This window comes from Cetorhinus maximus, chromosome 10, assembly GCF_964194155.1.
Source record: "Cetorhinus maximus chromosome 10, sCetMax3.hap1.1, whole genome shotgun sequence".
NCBI classification, from domain to species: Eukaryota; Metazoa; Chordata; class Chondrichthyes; order Lamniformes; family Cetorhinidae; genus Cetorhinus; species Cetorhinus maximus.
This window is the reverse complement of record NC_135888.1, coordinates 50611316-50630470: the sequence shown is the minus strand read 5'-3', so window position 1 is coordinate 50630470 and position 19155 is coordinate 50611316. Positions and strand designations below refer to the sequence as shown.

Sequence of the window (19155 nt, the reverse complement as noted above, 5' to 3'; positions counted from 1 at the left end):
CCAAGGTGACTTTTAAAGCCACTGGCCTAGGATTGCCTCCCATTCGAGGGGAAGTAAAGTCATCCTGAAGCAGCTGGCATTGGTGAGTAACGGAACCCCTTGACATCCTCAGCCATTTCTGACATTGGTTGTCGGACGTTTGCAGGCAGACTCTGGCTGCGGTATATTCAATTACCTGCCAACGCTCAATGATGCACTGAGCCCTGGTTGCCAGCAGCCTGAGTTGCTTGACCCTCTGCTGGTGCCCCTTGTTGGCCTTCTGGCCATTGTTGTGTCTGGCTCTGGGCTATCCTCTGCCAGTTCCTCTCCAGATGGGATAGAGCTGACAGAAACACTGGGTGCACTTGACCCATCTTGTCTGCCTGAGGTGAATTACAGACACAATGCAGACGAAGATCTGGTCAGCACAGTCTTTATGGTCCTACCTCCTGACTTGAGAACTTTTGACCAATGGGAACCCCTATACTTTTCATCGGCCACACCCTGGTCTCCACCAACCCCACCGTAGACATCCCCATCCTTGACCTGTACTCTGGAGACCTCTTCCTGTTCTCACAACAATGTCCCTGGACACTCCCACATCTGGAAGCCATCAGCCGGCACCCTCCCTCAGTCACTTTTGACCTTCCTTCCATTAGCCAAAGCTCTCACCCCATCACCTTTGCCCTGCCTTTGTCCACTCTCAAGCTACCTACCATGACTTGCTCAACTTTCATTACACCTGGAGTAGCCCCCATCAGTCTATCGCTGGCATCCTGGACCTGTCCACTGACATCATGAAGCCCCCTTCATCACCCTTGACCTCCCGTGTTACCCTGGACTCTCAGCGCCTCACCATTGACCTTCCCTCTATAACCCTCCTCCCTATCATGCGTGACCTTCTGTCTGTAGATATTGATCTTCCTGTATAGACCAGCTTCCTCCTTGTGACCCCATGAACCCTGATCAGCCCCCATGACCCACAAACCTCTCTCGGTCAACCTGATCCCCTTCCATTATCACCACCTGGATTCACTGCATCAACACTGCCTGTCCTGTGGCCTAAAAAAGATCCCCATATAAGGAAAGCAGCTGCTGCACAGTCCAGATCCTACGGGGAGAATACCCACCTGCTGCACTCACCCGAAAAAACTTGTGAATCCACAGGCATGTGTTTCTCATTCACTGCAGAGTTAATTGCTAACGTACCATTTAGTCTGATGAAATGATATTTTAAAGTATGTGTAAGACGTGCTAATATTTCAAAAATACTCCCATTGCATGCCATCAGGAAGCTCAATCCGCCTTCAAACCACCGCAACCTTAAACCCCTACTTTCCACCGCTGTCAGGAACCAGACATTTCATCTGTCACATAAGGAACTGTATCCCAGTGAGAGTCAGTGTGTGAGGGACTGTACCCCAGTGAGAGTCAGTGTGTGTGGAACTGTACCCCAATGAGAGTCAGTATGTGTGGAACTGTTCCCCAGTGAGAGTCAGTGTGTGTGGAACTGTACCCCAGTGAGAGTCAGTGTGTGTGGGACTATACCCCAGTGAGAGTCAGTGTCTGTGGGACTATACCCCAGTGAGAGTCAGTGTGAGTGGAACTGTACCCCAGTGAGAGAGTCAGTGTGTGTGGAAATGTACCCCACTGTGAGTCAGTGTGTGTGGAATGGTACCCCAGTGAGCGTCAGTGTGTTTAGAACTGTTCCCCAGTGAGAATCAGTGTGTGTAAAATGGTATCCCAGTGAGAGTCGGTGTGTGTGGAACTTTACCCCAGTGAGAGTCAGTGTGTGGGACTATACCCCAGTGAGAGTCAGTGTCTTTGGGACTATACCCCAGTGAGAGTCAGTGTGAGTGGAACTGTACCCCAGTGAGAGAGTCAGTGTGTGTGGAAATGTACCCCACTGTGAGTCAGTGTGTGTGGAATGGTACCCCAGTGAGCGTCAGTGTGTTTAGAACTGTTCCCCAGTGAGAATCAGTGTGTGTAAAATGGTATCCCAGTGAGAGTCGGTGTGTGTGGGACTTTACCCCAGTGAGAGTCATTGTGTGTGGAACTGTACCCCAGTGGGAGTCAGTGCGTGTGGGACTGTACCCCAGTGAGAGTCAGTGTGTGTGGAATTGTATCCCAGTGAGAGTCACTGTGTGTGGAATTGTACCCCAGTGAGAGTCAGTGTGTGGAACTGTACCCCAGTGAGAGTGTGTGTGTGTGGAACTGTAGATAAAAACAAAAAACTGCTGGAAATCCAAAACAAAAACAGAAATGCCTGGAGTTTTTCCAGGTATTTCTGTTTTTGTGTGGAACTGTACCCCAGTGAGAGTCTGTGTGTGTGGAACTGTACCCCAGTGGGAGTCAGTGTGTGTGGGATTGTACCCCAGTGAGAGTCAGTGTGTGTGAAACCCATACCCCAATGAGAGTCAGTCTGTGTGGGACTGTACCCCATTGAGAGTCAGTGCATGTGGGATTGTAATCTAGTGAGAGTCAGTGCATGTGGGACTGTACCCAGTGAGAGTCAATCCTTGTGGAACTGTACTCCAGTGAGAGTCAATGTGTGTGGAACTGCACCCCAGTGAGCATCAGTGCGTGTGGATCTGCACAACAGTGAGAATCAGTATGTGTGGATCTGTATCCCAGTGAGAGTCAGTGTGTCTAAAACTGTAGCCCAGTGAGAGTCAGTGTGTGTGGAACTGTACCCCAGTGAGAGTCAGTATGTGTGGATCTGTATCCCAGTGAGAGTCAGTGTGTCTAAAACTGTAGCCCAGTGAGAGTCAGTGTGTGTGGAACTGTACCCAGTGGGAGTCAGTGTATGTGAAACCTATACCCCAGTGAGAGTCAGTGTGTGTGGGACTGTACCCCAGTGAGAGTCAGTGTGTGTGAGACTGTACCCCAGTGAGAGTCTCTGTGTGTGGAGCTGTACCCCAGTGAGAGTCAGTGTGTGTGAGACTGTACCCCAGTGAGAGTCAGTGTGTGTGGAGCTGTACCCCAGTGAGAGTCAGTGTGTGTGGAGCTGTACCCCAGTGAGAGTCAGTATGTGTGGAGCTGTACCCCAGTGAGAGTCAGTGTGTGAGGAGCTGTACCCCAGTGAGAGTCAGTGTGTGAGGAGCTGTACCCCAGTGAGAGTCAGTGTGTGTGGAGCTGTACCCCAGTGAGAGTCAGTATGTGTTGGGCTGTACTCCAGTGAGAATCAGTGTGTGAGGAGCTGTACCCCAGTAAGAGCCACTGCCAATTGACTTCACATTTACTGAAGAGTTATTGGAGAGATATTCTGAGCAATTCTCTCAAACAGAGGGCTTTTTCTACATTTTTTACATTGACATTTTGCAAACAGTGAAACAGGAGAAGGAAGCCAATTGTTATGCAAGTTCACAGGATAACAACATGTGTGAATGATTAATGCCATGGATTATGAAACTGTGGCTTGTAACTGTTCCGCATAACGTGACAGAAAGGAACAACATGCTGTTGTGGAGCAGATGAGGATGGCTGTGGCACACGGACATGGGCCTTCTGTAAACTGAAGTCATGCAAACTAAATATTTTTTGCAACATTCCTTGGCCTGATATTACCCAGCTTCTAGCAACTCGTGCCACACAACATGGAATCCTCTCTGTTTTCACATCCTCATCTTTAACGCATGTTGCTGGCACATAAATAGTAAAAGACCTGTAAGTGGAGGGTTGGAGTTGAAAAATGGATCTACACACGGGGCAGAGGACATGACAGGGGTACGAAATCAGTGCTTTTAATCTGTCTTAAATGAGGAAGAAGATGCTGCCACAGTCATAAGAGGAGGTATTCAAGATATTGAATGGGCTAAAAATTGATAAAGAGGTATAAGAGAGGGTGGCAGCATTTTACGGTTGGCAAGTGGGGGCGGGGCCCGCTCGCTGACGTGTAAAATGACGTGGGGTGATGTCATTTAGATTCTCACTTTGGAGGGCGCGCAGGCGAGTCAGCTGAGCACCCGCCAACCTGTCAACGGCCTATTAAGGCGGTTAAAAAAGTAATTCAAATAATTAATGGACCTGCCCATCCAACCTTAAGGTTGGCGGGCAGGCGAAGAACCCAGGTGGCCTTCAGAAAATGTATGGGCGGGATGAGGTTTCATGAGAGATTTAAAATTTGTGTTACATTTTTAACAAAATTAATTGGCATGTCCCAGCTCATGTGACAGTGTCACATGAGGGGACATGTCAATAAAATTTTTCTCATCCTTTATTACCTTTTTAAAAGTAACACTGATCTCCCTGGTGCAGCACTTTGCCTCAGGGAGATCTGTGCACTTTTTTGCACACGTGCACGAAAGAGCGCACTCCCGACTCAGGGAATCCCACCCCTCCCGCACAGGGAGCGATCAGCGCTTCCGGGTGTGTGTCATGCTGGGCGGGCCTTACTTGGCCCACCCACGTAAAATGACGGCGAGCCCCCAACCAGGGGCGCTAAACGGGAACATGCCCACCAGCACCCGCACATCCCCCCTGATGGGGGGAAAATGCTGCCCTTAAAGTTTATAAGTCACCAGGAATGGATGCGATGCATCCAAGGATACTAAAGGAAGTGAGGATGGAAGTTGCAAAGGCACTGGTCATGATTTTCGAATCCCCCTTATGTACAGGGGCGGTGCCAGAGGACTGGTGAATTGCAAATGTTACACCCTTAGTCGAAAAGGCTGTAAAGATAAGCCCAGTGACTCCAGCCCAGTAGTTTAGTCAGTTTAATCTCAGTGGTGGGGAAGCTTTTAGGAATGATAATTCGGGGCCAAATTAACAGTCACATGGATGAGTGTGGATTGATTAAGGAAATCCAGCATGAATTTGTTAAAGGCAGATCTTGTTCAACTAACTTGATTGAGTTTTTTGATGAGGTGACAGAGAGGGTTGATGAGGGTAATGTGGTTGATATGATGCATCTGGAGTTCCAAAAGGCATTTGATAAAATGTCACGTGACAGGCTTTCCAACGAAGTTGAAGACCATGGAATGAAACAGACAGGAGCAAATTGAATATGAAGTTGGCTGAGTGAAAGAAAGCAATTAGGAGAGAAGAGGGGATATGAGAAAGCTCTGGCTGGTAAAAGTGGGGAAAATCCCAAGGTATTCTATAAGTATATCAATGGGAAGAGGATAACTAGGGAAAGAGTAGGCCCCATTAGGAAACAACGAGGCAATCTATGGGTGAAGCCAGAGAACATTGGTAGAGTGTTGAACGAATATTTCACATCCTTCTTCACCCAAGAGAATGAAGATGAAGGTACGGAACTCGAGAAGAGAGACTGCGAGGTTCTTCAGCAAATTGATATAGGGAGTGACAAGGTATTGGAGGTGTTGGCAGGCTTAAAAGTGAACAAATCTCCAGGTCCAGATGATTTGTGTCCCAGACTGCTGAGGGAGGCAAGGGAGGAGATCACAGGGGCTCTGACCCAAACTATTAATTTCTCTCTGGCCACGGGGGAGGTGCCAGAGGACTGGAGAACAGCTAATGTGGTTCCGCTATTTAAGAAGGGTTGTAGAAATCAGCCAGGGAACTACAGGCCAGTGAGTCTCACGTCAGTGGTAGGGAAACTATTGGAGAAAATTCTGAAGGAGAGAATCCATCTCCACTTGGAAAGGCAAGGTTTGATCAGGGATAGTCAGCATGGCTTTGTCAGAGCGAGGTCATGCCTAACAAATTTGATTGAACTTTTTGAGGAGGTGACCAGGTGTGTCGATGAGGGTAGTGCAGTTGATGTAGTTTATATGGATTTCAGCAAAGCCTTTGACAAGGTCCCACATGGGAGACTTATAACGAAGGCAAATGATGTAGGGTCAGATGATGTAGAATCTGTGTGGGTAGAGTTGAGGAACCGCAAAGGTAAAAAAAACCATAATGGGAGTTATGTACAGGCCTCCGAACAGTAGTCAGGATGTGGGGCACAAGATACACCAGGAGATAGAAAAGGCGTGTAAGAAAGGCAAGGTTACAGTGATCATGGGGGATTTCAATATGCAGGTAGACTGGGAAAATCAGGTTGGTAGTGGATCCCAAGAAAAGGAATTTGTGGAATGTCTGCGAGGTGGCTTTTTGGAGCAGCTTGTGGTGGAGCCCACTAGGGAACAGGCAATTCTAGATTTAGTGATGTGCAATGAGGCAGATTTGATAAGGGAGCTTAAGGTGAAGGAACCCTTAGGAGGAAGTGACCATAATATGATAGAATTTACCCTGCAATTTGAGAGGAAAAAGCTGGAATCAGATGTCATGGTATTACAGTTGAATAAAGGCAACTGCAGAGGCATGACGGAGGAGCTGGCCTGAATTGACTGGGAGATGAGCCTAGCAGGAAAGACAGTGGAACAGCAATGGCAGGAGTTTCTAGGAGTAATTTGGGAGACACAGCAAAAATTCATTCCTAGGAAGAAGAAGCATACTAAAGGGAGGGCAAGGCAACCATGGCTGACAAGGGAAGTCAGGGACAGCATAAAAGCTAAAGAGAAAGCATACAATGTGGCGAAGAGCAGTGAGAAACCAGGGGATTGGGAAGCCTACAAAGACCAACAGAGGACAACTAAGAAAGAAATAAGGAGGGAGAAGATTAAATATGAGGGTAAACTAGCCAGTAATATAAAAAAAGATTGCAAGAGTTTTTTTTAGATATATAAAGGGTAAGAGAGAGGCAAAAGTGGACATTGGGCCGCTGGAAAGTGACGTTGGAGAAGTAGTAGTGGGGAACAAAGAAATGGCGGAGGAACTGAATAGGTACTTTGCGTCAGTCTTCACAGTGGAAGACACGAATGACATCCCAAAAGTTCAAGAGAGTCGGGGGGCAGAGGTGAGTATGGTGGCCATTACCAAGGCAAAGGTGCTAGGAAAACTGAAAGGTCTGAAGGTGGATAAATCACATGGACCAGATGGATTACACCCCAGAGTTCTGAAGGAGATAGCTGAAGAGATAGTGGAGACGTTAGTGGTGATCTTTCAGGAATCACTCGAGTCAGGGAGGGTCCCAGAGGACTGGAAAATCGCTAATGTAACCCCCCTGCTTAAGAAGGGAGTGAGGCAAAAGACGGGAAATTACAGGCCGATTAGCCTGACCTCGGTCGTTGGTAAGATTTTAGAGTCCATTATTAAGGATGAGATTTCAGAATACTTGGAAGTGCATGGTAAAATCGGGCAAAGTCAGCATAGTTTCATCAAGGGGAGGTCATGTCTGACAAATCTGTTAGAATTCTTTGAGGAGGTAACAAGTAGGTTAGACAAAGGAGAGCCAATAGATGTTATCTACTTGGACTTCCAGAAGGCCTTTGACAATGTGCTGCACAGGAGGCTGCTCAGTAAGATAAGAGCCCATGGTGTTAGAGGCAAGGTACTAGCATGGATAAAAGATTGGCTGTCTGGCAGGAGGCAGAGAGTGGGGATAAGGGGGTCCTTCTCAGGATGGCAGCCGGTGACTAGTGGAGTTCCGCAGGGGTCAGTGTCGGGACCACAACTTTTTACTTTATACATTAATGATCTAGATGAAGGAACTGAGGGCATCCTGGCTAAGTTTGCAGATGATACAAAGATAGGTGGAGGGACAGGTAGTATTTAGGAGGCGGGGAGGCTGCAGAAGGATTTGGACAGGTTAGGAGAATGGGCAAAGAAGTGGCAGATGGAATACAACGTGGGGAAGTGTGAGGTCATGCACTTTGGTAGGAAGAATAGAGGTATAGACTATTTTCTAAATGGGGAGAGAATTCAGAAATCTGGAGTGCAAAGGGACTTGGGAGTCCTAGTCCAGGATTCTCTTAAGGTTAACTTGCAGGTTGATGCGGTAGTTAGGAAGGCAAATGCAATGTTGGCATTTATTTCGAGAGGACTAGAATATAAAAGCAGGGATGTGCTGCTGAGGCTTTATAAGGCTCTGGTCAGACCACATTTAGAATATTGTGAGCAATTTTGGGCCCCGTGCTGGCCCTGGAGAGGCTCCAGAGGAGGTTCACGAGAATGATCCCAGGAAAGAAAGGCTTAACATATGAGGAACGTTTGAGGACTCTGGGTCTATACTCGATGGAGTTTAGAAGGATGAGGGGGGATCTGATTGAAACTTACAGAATACTGAAAGGCCTGGATAGAGTGGACGTGGGGAAGATATTTCCATTAGTAGGAGAGACTAGGACCCGAGGGCACAGCCTCAGAGTAAAGGGAAGACCTTTTAGAACAAAGATGAGGAGAAACTTCTTTAGCCAGAGAGTGGTGAATCTATGGAATTCATTGCCACAGAAGGCTGTGGAGGCCAGGTCATTGAGTGTATTTAAGACCGAGATAAGTTCTTGATTGGTAAGGGGATCAAAGGTTACGGGGAGAAGGCGGGAGAATGAGGTTGAGAAACTTATCAGCCATGATTGAATGGCGGAGCAGACTCGATGGGCCGAATGGCCTAATTTCTGCTCCTATGTCTTATGGTCTTAAATGCACATGGGGTACAGGGTAATTTGATAAGGTGGATTCAAAATTGGCTTAGTTGTAGGAGGCAGACGGTGATGACAGAAGGATGCTTTAGTGACTGGAAGCCAGTGTCCATTGGCGTACCACAGGGATCTGTGCTGGGTCCCCTATTATTCGTCATTTATATAAACAACATAGGTGACTATGTGGGGGGTAGGATTAGTAAGTTTGCGGTTGACACAAAGATTGGCCAGGTGGTTAACAGTGAAGTTGAATGTCTTGGGCTACAGGAAGATATAGACGGGGTGGTCAAATGGGCAGATAAGTGGCAGATGGAATTTAACCCTGAAAAGTGTGAGGTGATACACTTTGGAAGGAGTAATTTGACAAGGAAGTATTCAATGAACAGCATGACACTAGGAAGTTCTGAGGAACAAAGGGACCTTGGCGTGTGTGTCCATAGATCTCTGAAGGCGGAGGGGCGTGTTAGTGGGTGGTGAAAAAGGTATATGAGACACTTGCCCTTATCAATCGAGGCATATATTTCAAAAGTAGGGAGGTCATGTTGGAGTTATATAGAACCTTGGTGAGGCCACAGCTGGAGTATTGTGTGCAGTTCTGGTCGCCACATTATAGGAAGGATGTGATTGCACTGGAGGGGATGCAGAGGAGATTCACCAGGGTGTTGCCTGGGATGAAACATTTAAGTTATGAAGAGAGGTTGGATAGACTTGGGTTGTTTTCGTTGGAGCAGAGAAGGCTGAGGGGTGACCTGATCGACGTGTACAAGATTATGAGGGGCATGGACAGGGTGGATAGTGAACAGCTGTTCCCCTTAATTGAAGGGTCAGTCACGAAGGGACACAAGTTCAAGGTGAGGGGCAGGAGGTTTAGGGGGAATGTAAGGAAAAGCTTTTTTACCCAGAGGGTGGTGACGGTCTGGAATGCGCTGCCTGGGAGGGTGGTGGAGATGGGTTGCCTCACATCCTTTAAAAAGTACCCGGATGAGCACTTGGCACGTCATAACATTCAAGGCTATGGGCCAAGTGCTGGTAAATGGGATTAGGTAGGTAGTTCAGGTGTTTCTCACATGTCGGTGCAGACTCAATGGGCCGAAGGGCCTCTTCTGCACTGAGATTCTGTGATTCTGTGGCACAAAATAGGGATTATTGGTCAATGGTTATTCTTCAGACAGGAAGAAGGTATACATTGGGAGTCCCCTGCTATTCTTGATGTAGACAGGCTGGTTGAATGGACGGACTCTGATAGGGAGAACGAGGAAAGACAATATAAACTAAAGGATACAATTCTAAAGGGGGTGCAGGAACAGAGAGGCTGGCTGGTTTCTGTGCACAAATCATTGAAGCTGACAGGGCAGGTTGATGTAGTGATTCAAAAGGCATACTGTATCCTGGGTTCTCTAAATAGAGGCACAGAATACAAAAGTAAGAATGTTCTGATGAAGCTTTATTAAAAAAATTGGTTCTGCCTCAACTGGAGTACTGTATCCAACTCTGGTCACCACAGTTTAGGAAGGATGGAATGACTTTAGAGAGATGCATAACAGATTCACGGGAATGGTGCAGGGATGAGAAACTTCAGTTACGTAGATAGACTGGAGAAGTTGGGTCTGTTCTCCTTCGAGAAGAGAAGGTTGAGGAGAGATTTGGTAGAAATGTTCAAAATCATGAAGGCTCTGGACAGAGTAGATAGAGAGAAAGGTTGAGAGCCAGAGGGCACTGATTCAAAGTGATTGGTAAAACTATCAACAGCAATATGAAGAAGACCTTTTCACGCAACAAGTAGTTAGGATCTGGAATGCTCTGCCTGAGAGCAGTGGAGGTAGAGCTGACATGGCTCGGTGGGCTGAATTCCTTCTGTGCTGTAACCATTCTCTCACTCTGTAATTCGCTGATACCATTGTGAATTCGCTCCAGATACTTTTAGTCACATCCATTGTTTAATTCCACTCCCACAAGTGAACCTTCGCACCCTCTGTCCCATTCTCCATGTCAATAATAACTCTTTTCAACTTGGACTTTAGCATGTAGCCTCCAATTGCTCCTCATTGTTGATGTGTCAGGCTTCATTCAGTTGTACCACCTTCACCTCTGACTCAGAAGTGGGTTCAAGTCCCACTCCAGAGACTTGAGTTCCATAATGTGCACTGTCACTGAGCACAGCACAGAGAGGGCACTGCGCTGTCAGAGGTGCTGTCTTTTAGATAAAATGTTAAACTGAAGCCCCATCTGCCCCCTCAGGTGGACATAAAAAGATCCACAGCACTATATGAAGAGAAGGAATATTCTCTGTGATGTCCTGGCCAATATTTAACCCTCAAACATCCTGCTGTGATGATTGCTTACGTAGAAGTGACAAAAAATTAATTAATAGGCTATGAAGTGATTTGATAAGATGCTTTATAAAGGTTAGTTCTTTATTGTCCTGTTCTTGTTTCAAAATCTGTCATCACCAACACCTTAAAAAAACCTACTTGTGACCCTTCTGTTACTCTTTAGCATCAATGTGGAAACCATGATAAAAGAAGCTTTAGATAAAGTCCAGAATGGTCTCAAAGCGGGAGATCGGTTGGTAAAGGTTATGAGTGTTGCAGATGACCAGGTCCTAGTGGCTAGCACAGCACAAGCTCTACAGATGCTAACGGCTAGAATGAATGAAGAGATGAAGGGTTTAGCCAAATTAAAGTTTACATAAAAAAGAGGAAAGTTAAGAAGATTTGAAGAAATCATGCTGGGAAAGCAGAGGTTGAGATAAAAAGCCAACTTCTGGAATGGGTTTCACAGTTTAAGTAGTTGGGAAGTACCTTGTGAGAGGCTGGTTACTGACATAAAGAAATCAAGAGTTAGAATAAGAATGACAAAGAATGTGTTCTCTAAACATAAAGAATTGCTCAGCGCAGGAATGAGTAGAGGTCAAAGAAAAGAATGATCAGGACTGTGATATGGAGTGTCTTATGTACAGGGCTAAAACATGGACTTTGAGAAAAGCAGACATCCAAAGACTTGAAAGTTATGAGATGTAGTTCTAAGAAGGATGGAATGGGTCAGTTGGAGAGAACACAGGAGAAACGAAAAGTTCTCAGGATGGCGGAGAAGGAAAGATCATTAGTGAATATCATCAAGAAAAGATAGCCAGATTGGCTTGGCTGTATTCTAAAGCATGAGAAGGAGGTGACTGCAAGAATATTAGAGGGATTTGAACAAGAGGGAGAAAGAGAATGATGATATAGACATGAAATTGATAATGGGAGATCTCCTTTGAGTAACTGAAAAGCGCAAGACCCCAAGGTGTGGAGAAATGAGCAGAGGATGTGCCCTGAGGCAAATCAGCACTACAGACCCTGCTCTCCTTGCCAACTATTGCCCCTTCACCAATGTCCCTTTCCTCTCCAAAATCCTCCAAATCTGTGCCCATCTTTTCTGAAACTCCGATTTTTATTTCCCTCTAATTTGATATCCTCTCCTGCCATAGTAACGAAACAAGCCTTACCAAAGTCTAACACTCCCACTCCCCATCCCACCCCTACACCCCTTCACACCCCTCCCCAGGATTACATCAGGGTCATGTCAGCACTGTAGTGAGGTCCAAATTGGACGGCCAAATTCTGGCAAGCTGCCTCTGGAGGCACAAATGGCTCCTGAAGCTCAATGTAATTATTCTGATGAGATGAGCCTCAGGCCTGTGGCTTCTACCTCACCCCAGGAGTGAGTTAATCATTCTGCACCCATAAAGCTGAAACTAATTTCTGGATCAGAGTGCCTTTCTCTGACAGCTCCAAGCAACTGCCAAATGCACAATCATTGGACGAGCAGTAAAACCTGAGCAGCAAAGACCATTTCACTCTCAGGAAAGCATGTGGGTAGTTCAGGCAATAGAGAGATGGCCAGTGTAGCGGTGGTGGGGTAGGAGGGCAGGAGGAATGCACAAGACGGTCAGTATTTGTTGCCACACGACTTTATTTGATTAATTGGCAGGACAGAAAAACAAATGCTGATTAGGTCCAATAGCAAAGAAATGAATCGAATCTGCCATCATTTCTGGGCTTACTTGCTTCAAGATTTTCCAAAATCGTCATCTATTGCATAAGAAAGCTCAAAATTATCATCATATAATGAAATCAAATCTGCAGTGCTGAAAAATGAGACGTCAAAGTTTTTTGTCTTGCACTCATCAGGACAATTTACAAGAATACCAAATATAAAGGGAACAACAATTTATACTGTATGAGAAGGGAGTGCTGATTGGTTGGCAAGTTGTCTCTGAGACAATGTCATAGAGAATGCACCAATTGATGGTGACAGGCAGCTAACTGCCAAGCATTGCTTGAAATTTAAACCAGGCAGTTTGAGCCTGATGGTCAAGGCATTGCCCTGAGGAATGAGTCAGTGAATGGCTGTCACTTATTTCGTTTAGCTGAAACATGCACAATGTGTGTGCATGTTCTTTCTGTCTGCAAAGAACAGAGCCCTGTGTATTAATATATGTAATACTCAAGTTCTGTGCTACCCAGCGACTATTTGAAATCAAACAGTGATAACACAAGGGCTGGAGCCTGTTTACCAGTGCTGTTACCCATTTACTAGAAGTGTTACCATTTGCTAGGAGTCTTACCTGTTAACTAAGGGCCATATCTGTTTGATAAGTGTGACACACTTTTACTTGGCGTGCTACTAGCTTGGGGGTCTTAACTATTTACAACACCTTATATTAACATAGCAACTTTAACATAGTGAAATGTCCCAAGGCTCTTCAGGGCAATATTGTCAAACAAAATTTGACATTTTGCCACATAAGGTGATATTAGGGTAGATGACGAAGAGTTTAACGAAAGAGGTAGGTTTTAAGGAGTGTCTTAAAGGGGGAAAGAGAAGTAAAGAAGCAGAGAGGTTTATGCAGGTGTTCCAGAGCTTAAGGTCTCAGTAGCTGGGAGCACAAGTAATTGATCTTGAGCGATTAAAATCAAGATGCACAAGGGTCCAGAATTAGAGGAGCGCAGTGTGGGCTAAGAGTCTGGCGCATATAGGGTTAATGTGGGATCGAGTACAGTGTCGCCCACACAGTGATGTAAGAGGACAGAGGGCCTGCACCCAGGGTCAGCCTGGCGTTGGACAGAGCTGTGTGTACCAGCCAGCATGGAGACAGCTTCTAGCTTGTTCCCTTTACTGTATATTTGTAAATTGCTCGAAGAGTCAATAAAGACTTACAGTTAACCAACGGCTGACTATGAAGACTTCTTCAGACCCACCAAACTGTAACCAACACCCTACAACACACAGTTATCTCAAAGGGTTGTGGGGTTGGAGGAGAGTACAGAGATAGGGAGGGCCAAGGCCATGATGGGATTTGAAAACAAGGATGAGAATTTTAAAATCAAGTCGTTACTTGCTGGGAGCCAGTGTAGGTCAAAGAGCACAAGGGTGATAGGTGAATGGGATGTGGATATGGGCAGCAGAGTTTGGACAACCTCAAATTTTTGTGGTGTGGAAAATGGAATGTGCTGCATTCGTCAAGTGCAATCGAAGAAGCAAAGGCATGGATGAGGTTGTCAGCAGCAGATGAGCTGAGGCTGGGAAAAGTTGAGCGATGATATAGAGGTGGAAGCTGGCGGTCTTGGTTATGGTTGGAACTTCATCTCGGGGTCAGATGCGACACCAAGGCTGTGAATGTCTGGTTCGATTTGAGACAGTGACCAGGAAGAAGGATGGAGTCAGTGGCGCAGGGAACAGAGTTTCTAGGGGGAACTGAGGACATTGGCTTCAGTTGTTCCAATATTTAATTGGAGGAGGTTTATGCTCATCAGGAACAGATGTGGATAAACAGTCTAATAATGAGGTGTCAAGAGGTAGAGCTGGGCATCGTCAGCGTACACTGAAACTGGGCATCGTCAGCATACAATGAAACTGGGCATCATCAGCGTACACTAAAACTGGGCATCATCAGCGTACAATGAAACTGGGCATCGTCAGCGTACACTGAAACTTGGCATCATCAGCGTACAATGAAACTGGGCATCATCAGAGTACAATGAAACTGGGCATCATCAGCGTACAATGAAACTGGGCATCGTCAGCGTACACTGAAACTTGGCATCATCAGCGTACAATGAAACTGGGCATCATCAGAGTACAATGAAACTGGGCATCGTCAGCGTACACTGAAACTGGGCGTCGTCGGCGTACACTGAAACTGGGCATTGTCAGAGTACAATGAAACTGGGCATCAGCAGCGTACAATGAAACTGGGCATTGTCAGAGTACAATGAAACTGGGCATCGTCAGCGTACAATGAAACTGGGCATCGACAGCATTCAATGAAACTGGGCATCGTCAGAGTACAACGAAACTGGGCATCGTCAGCGTACAATGAAACTGGGCATCGTCAGAGTACAATGAAACTGGGCATCATCAGCGTACAATGAAACTGGGTGTCGTCGGCGTACACTGAAACTGGGCATCATTAGCGTACAATGAAACTGAGCATCGTCAGAGTACAATGAAACTGGGCATCATCGGCGTACAATGAAACTGGGCATCATCCGCGTACACTGAAACTGGGCGTCGTCATCGTACAATGAAACTGGGCATCGTCAGCGTACACTGAAACTGGGCAACATCAGCGTACAATGAAACTGGGCATCGTCAGCGTACACTGAATATGGGCATCGTCATCGTACAATGAAACTGGGCGTCGTCGGCGTACACTGAAACTGGGCATCATCAGCGCACACTGAAACTGGGCATCGTCAGCGTACACTGAAACTGGACAACGTCAGCGTACACTGAAACTGGGCGTCGTCAGTGTCCACTGAAACTGGACAACGTCGGTGTACACTGAAACTGGACAACGCCGGTGTACACAGAAACTGGGCATCGTCGGCGCACACTGAAACTGGGCGTCATTAGCGTACACTGAAACTGGGCATCGTCAGCGTACACTGAAACTATGCATCGTCAGCATACACTGAAACTGGACAATGTCAGCGTACACTGAAACTGGGCGTCGTCAGCGTACAATGAAACTGGGCATCGTCAGCGTACACTGAAACTGGGCGTCGTCAGCGAACAATGAAACTGGGCGTTGTCATCGTAAACTGAAACTGGGCATCATCAGAGTACACTGAAACTGGGCATCATCAACGTACACTGAAAATGGGCATCGTCATCGTACAATGAAACTGGGCATCATCAACGTACACTGAAACTGGGCGTCGTCATCGTACAATGAAACTGGGCATCGTCAGCGTACACTGAAACTGGGCATCATCAGCGTACACTGAAACTGGGTGTCGTCGGTGTACACTGAAACTGGGCATCGTCGGCGTACACTGAAACTGGGCATCGTCAGCATACAATGAAACTGGGCATCATCAGCGTACACTAAAACTGGGCATCATCAGCGTACAATGAAACTGGGCATCGTCAGCGTACACTGAAACTTGGCATCATCAGCGTACAATGAAACTGGGCATCATCAGAGTACAATGAAACTGGGCATCGTCAGCGTACAATGAAACTGAGCGTCGTCAGAGTACAATGAAACTGGGCATCATCAGCGTACAATGAAACTGGGCATCGTCAGCGTACACTGAAACTTGGCATCATCAGCGTACAATGAAACTGGGCATCATCAGAGTACAATGAAACTGGGCATCGTCAGCGTACAATGAAACTGAGCGTCGTCAGAGTACAATGAAACTGGGCATCATCAGCGTACAATGAAACTGGGCATCGTCAGCGTACACTGAAACTTGGCATCGTCGGCGTACATTGAAACTGGGCGTCGTCGGCATACACTGAAACTGGGCATCGTCAGCGTACACTGAAACTGGGCATCGTCAGCGTACACTGAAACTGGGCATCATCATCGTACAATGAAACTGGGCACCAGCGTACACTGAAACTGGGCACCATCAGCGTACACTGAAAATGGGCATCGTCATCGTACAATGAAACTGGGCATCGTCAGCGTACACTGAAACTGGGCGTCGTCGGCGTACACTGAAACTGGGCATTGTCAGAGTACAATGAAACTGGGCATCAGCAGCGTACAATGAAACTGGGCATTGTCAGAGTACAATGAAACTGGGCATCGTCAGCGTACAATGAAACTGGGCATCGACAGCATTCAATGAAACTGGGCATCGTCAGAGTACAACGAAACTGGGCATCGTCAGCGTACAATGAAACTGGGCATCGTCAGAGTACAATGAAACTGGGCATCATCAGCGTACAATGAAACTGGGTGTCGTCGGCGTACACTGAAACTGGGCATCATTAGCGTACAATGAAACTGAGCATCGTCAGAGTACAATGAAACTGGGCATCATCGGCGTACAATGAAACTGGGCATCATCCGCGTACACTGAAACTGGGCGTCGTCATCGTACAATGAAACTGGGCATCGTCAGCGTACACTGAAACTGGGCAACATCAGCGTACAATGAAACTGGGCATCGTCAGCGTACACTGAATATGGGCATCGTCATCGTACAATGAAACTGGGCGTCGTCGGCGTACACTGAAACTGGGCATCATCAGCGCACACTGAAACTGGGCATCGTCAGCGTACACTGAAACTGGACAACGTCAGCGTACACTGAAACTGGGCGTCGTCAGTGTCCACTGAAACTGGACAACGTCGGTGTACACTGAAACTGGACAACGCCAGTGTACACAGAAACTGGGCATCGTCGGCGCACACTGAAACTGGGCGTCATTAGCGTACACTGAAACTGGGCATCGTCAGCGTACACTGAAACTATGCATCGTCAGCATACACTGAAACTGGACAATGTCAGCGTACACTGAAACTGGGCGTCGTCAGCGTACAATGAAACTGGGCATCGTCAGCGTACACTGAAACTGGGCGTCGTCAGCGAACAATGAAACTGGGCGTTGTCATCGTAAACTGAAACTGGGCATCATCAGAGTACACTGAAACTGGGCATCATCAACGTACACTGAAAATGGGCATCGTCATCGTACAATGAAACTGGGCATCATCAACGTACACTGAAACTGGGCGTCGTCATCGTACAATGAAACTGGGCATCGTCAGCGTACACTGAAACTGGGCATCATCAGCGTACACTGAAACTGGGTGTCGTCGGTGTACACTGAAACTGGGCATCGTCGGCGTACACTGAAACTGGGCATCGTCAGCATACAATGAAACTGGGCATCGTTGGCGTACACTGAAACTGGGCATCATCAGCGTACACTGAAACTGGGCGTCGTCGGCGTACACTGAAACTGGGCATCGTCAGCGTACACTGAAACTGGGCATCGTCGGCGTACACTGAAACTGGGCATCATCAGCTTACACTGAAACTGGGCATCGTCAGCGTACACTGAAACTGGACAACGTCACCTTACACTGAAACTGGGCGTCGTCAGTGTACACTGAAACTGGACAACGTCGGTGTACACTGAAACTGGACAACGCCGGTGTACACTGAAACTGGGCATCATCAGCGTACACTGAAACTGGGCATCGTCGGCGCACACTGAAACTGGGCGTCATCAGTGTACACTGAAACTGGGCATCGTCAGCGTACACTGGAACTGGGCATCGTCAGCGTACACTGAAACTGGACATCATCAGCGTACAGTGAAACTGGGCGTCGAGGGCGTACAATGAAACTGGGCATCATCAGCGTACATTGAAACTGGGCGTCGTCAGCGTACAATGAAACTGGGCATCATCAGCACACACTGAAACTGGGCGTCGTCAGCGTACAATGAAACTGGGCATCATCAGCGTACACTGAAACTGGGCGTCGTCGGCGTACACTGAAACTGGGCATCGTCAGAGTACAATGAAACTGGGCATCATCAGCGTACAATGAAACTGGGCATCGTCAGCGCACAATGAAACTGGGCATCGTCAGAGTACACTGAAACTGGGCATCATCAGCGTTCAATGAAACTGGGCATCATCAGCGTACAATGAAACTGGGCATCATCAGCGTACAATGAAACTGGGCATCGTCAGAGTACAATGAAACTGGGCATCATCAGCGTACACTGAAACTGGACAACGTCAGTGTACACTGAAACTGGGCGTCGTCAGTGTACACTGAAACTGGACAACGTCAGTGTACACTGAAACTGGACAACGTCACCTTACACTGAAACTGGGCGTCGTCAGTGTACACTGAAACTGGACAACGTCAGTGTACACTGAAACTGGGCGTCGTCAGTGTACACTGAAACTGGACAACGTCAGCGTACACTGAAACTGGGCATCATCAGCGTACACTGAAACTGGGCGTAGTCGGCGTACACTGAAACTGGGCGTAGTCGGCGTACACTGCAACTGGGCGTAGTCGGCATACACTGAAACTGGGCATCGTCAGCGTACACTGAAACTGGACAACGTCAGCGTACACTGAAACTGGGCGTCGTCGGCGTACACTGAAACTGGGCATCATCAGCGTATACTGAAACTGGGCATCGTCAGCGTACACTGAAACTGGACAACGTCGGCGTACACTGAAACTGGACAACGTCGGCGTACACTGAAACTGGGCATCGTCGGCGTACACTGAAACTGGGCATCGTCAGCGTACACTGAAACTGGGCGTCGTCAGCGTACACTGAAACTGGGCGTCGTCAGCATACACTGAAACTGGGCGTCGTCAGCGTACACTGAAACTGGGCGTCGTCAGCGTACACTGAAACTGGGCGTTGTCATCGTACAATGAAACTGGGCATCGTCGGCGTACACTGAAACTGGGCATCATCAGTGTACACT

General features: G+C 47.2%; 2 protein-coding genes across 2 annotated transcripts in view; one reads left to right on the top strand and one right to left on the bottom strand.

Annotated features, from left to right (window-relative positions):
- Positions 1-3719: 3719 nt before the first annotated feature.
- The window catches only part of fbxw5 (F-box and WD repeat domain containing 5), a 216255-nt gene continuing 200819 nt past the window's right edge, over positions 3720-19155 (top strand). The window contains exon 1 of the mRNA XM_078550469.1: positions 3720-3772. The gene's annotated coding sequence lies outside the window, so the exon portion shown is untranslated. The remainder of the gene's footprint in view (positions 3773-19155) is intronic.
- The window catches only part of c8g (complement component 8, gamma polypeptide), a 43259-nt gene continuing 36442 nt past the window's right edge, over positions 12339-19155 (bottom strand). Inside the window, exon 8 of the mRNA XM_078550473.1 lies at positions 12339-12475. Coding sequence (XP_078406599.1) covers positions 12453-12475 — 23 coding nt within the window. The 3' untranslated portion in view covers positions 12339-12452. The remainder of the gene's footprint in view (positions 12476-19155) is intronic.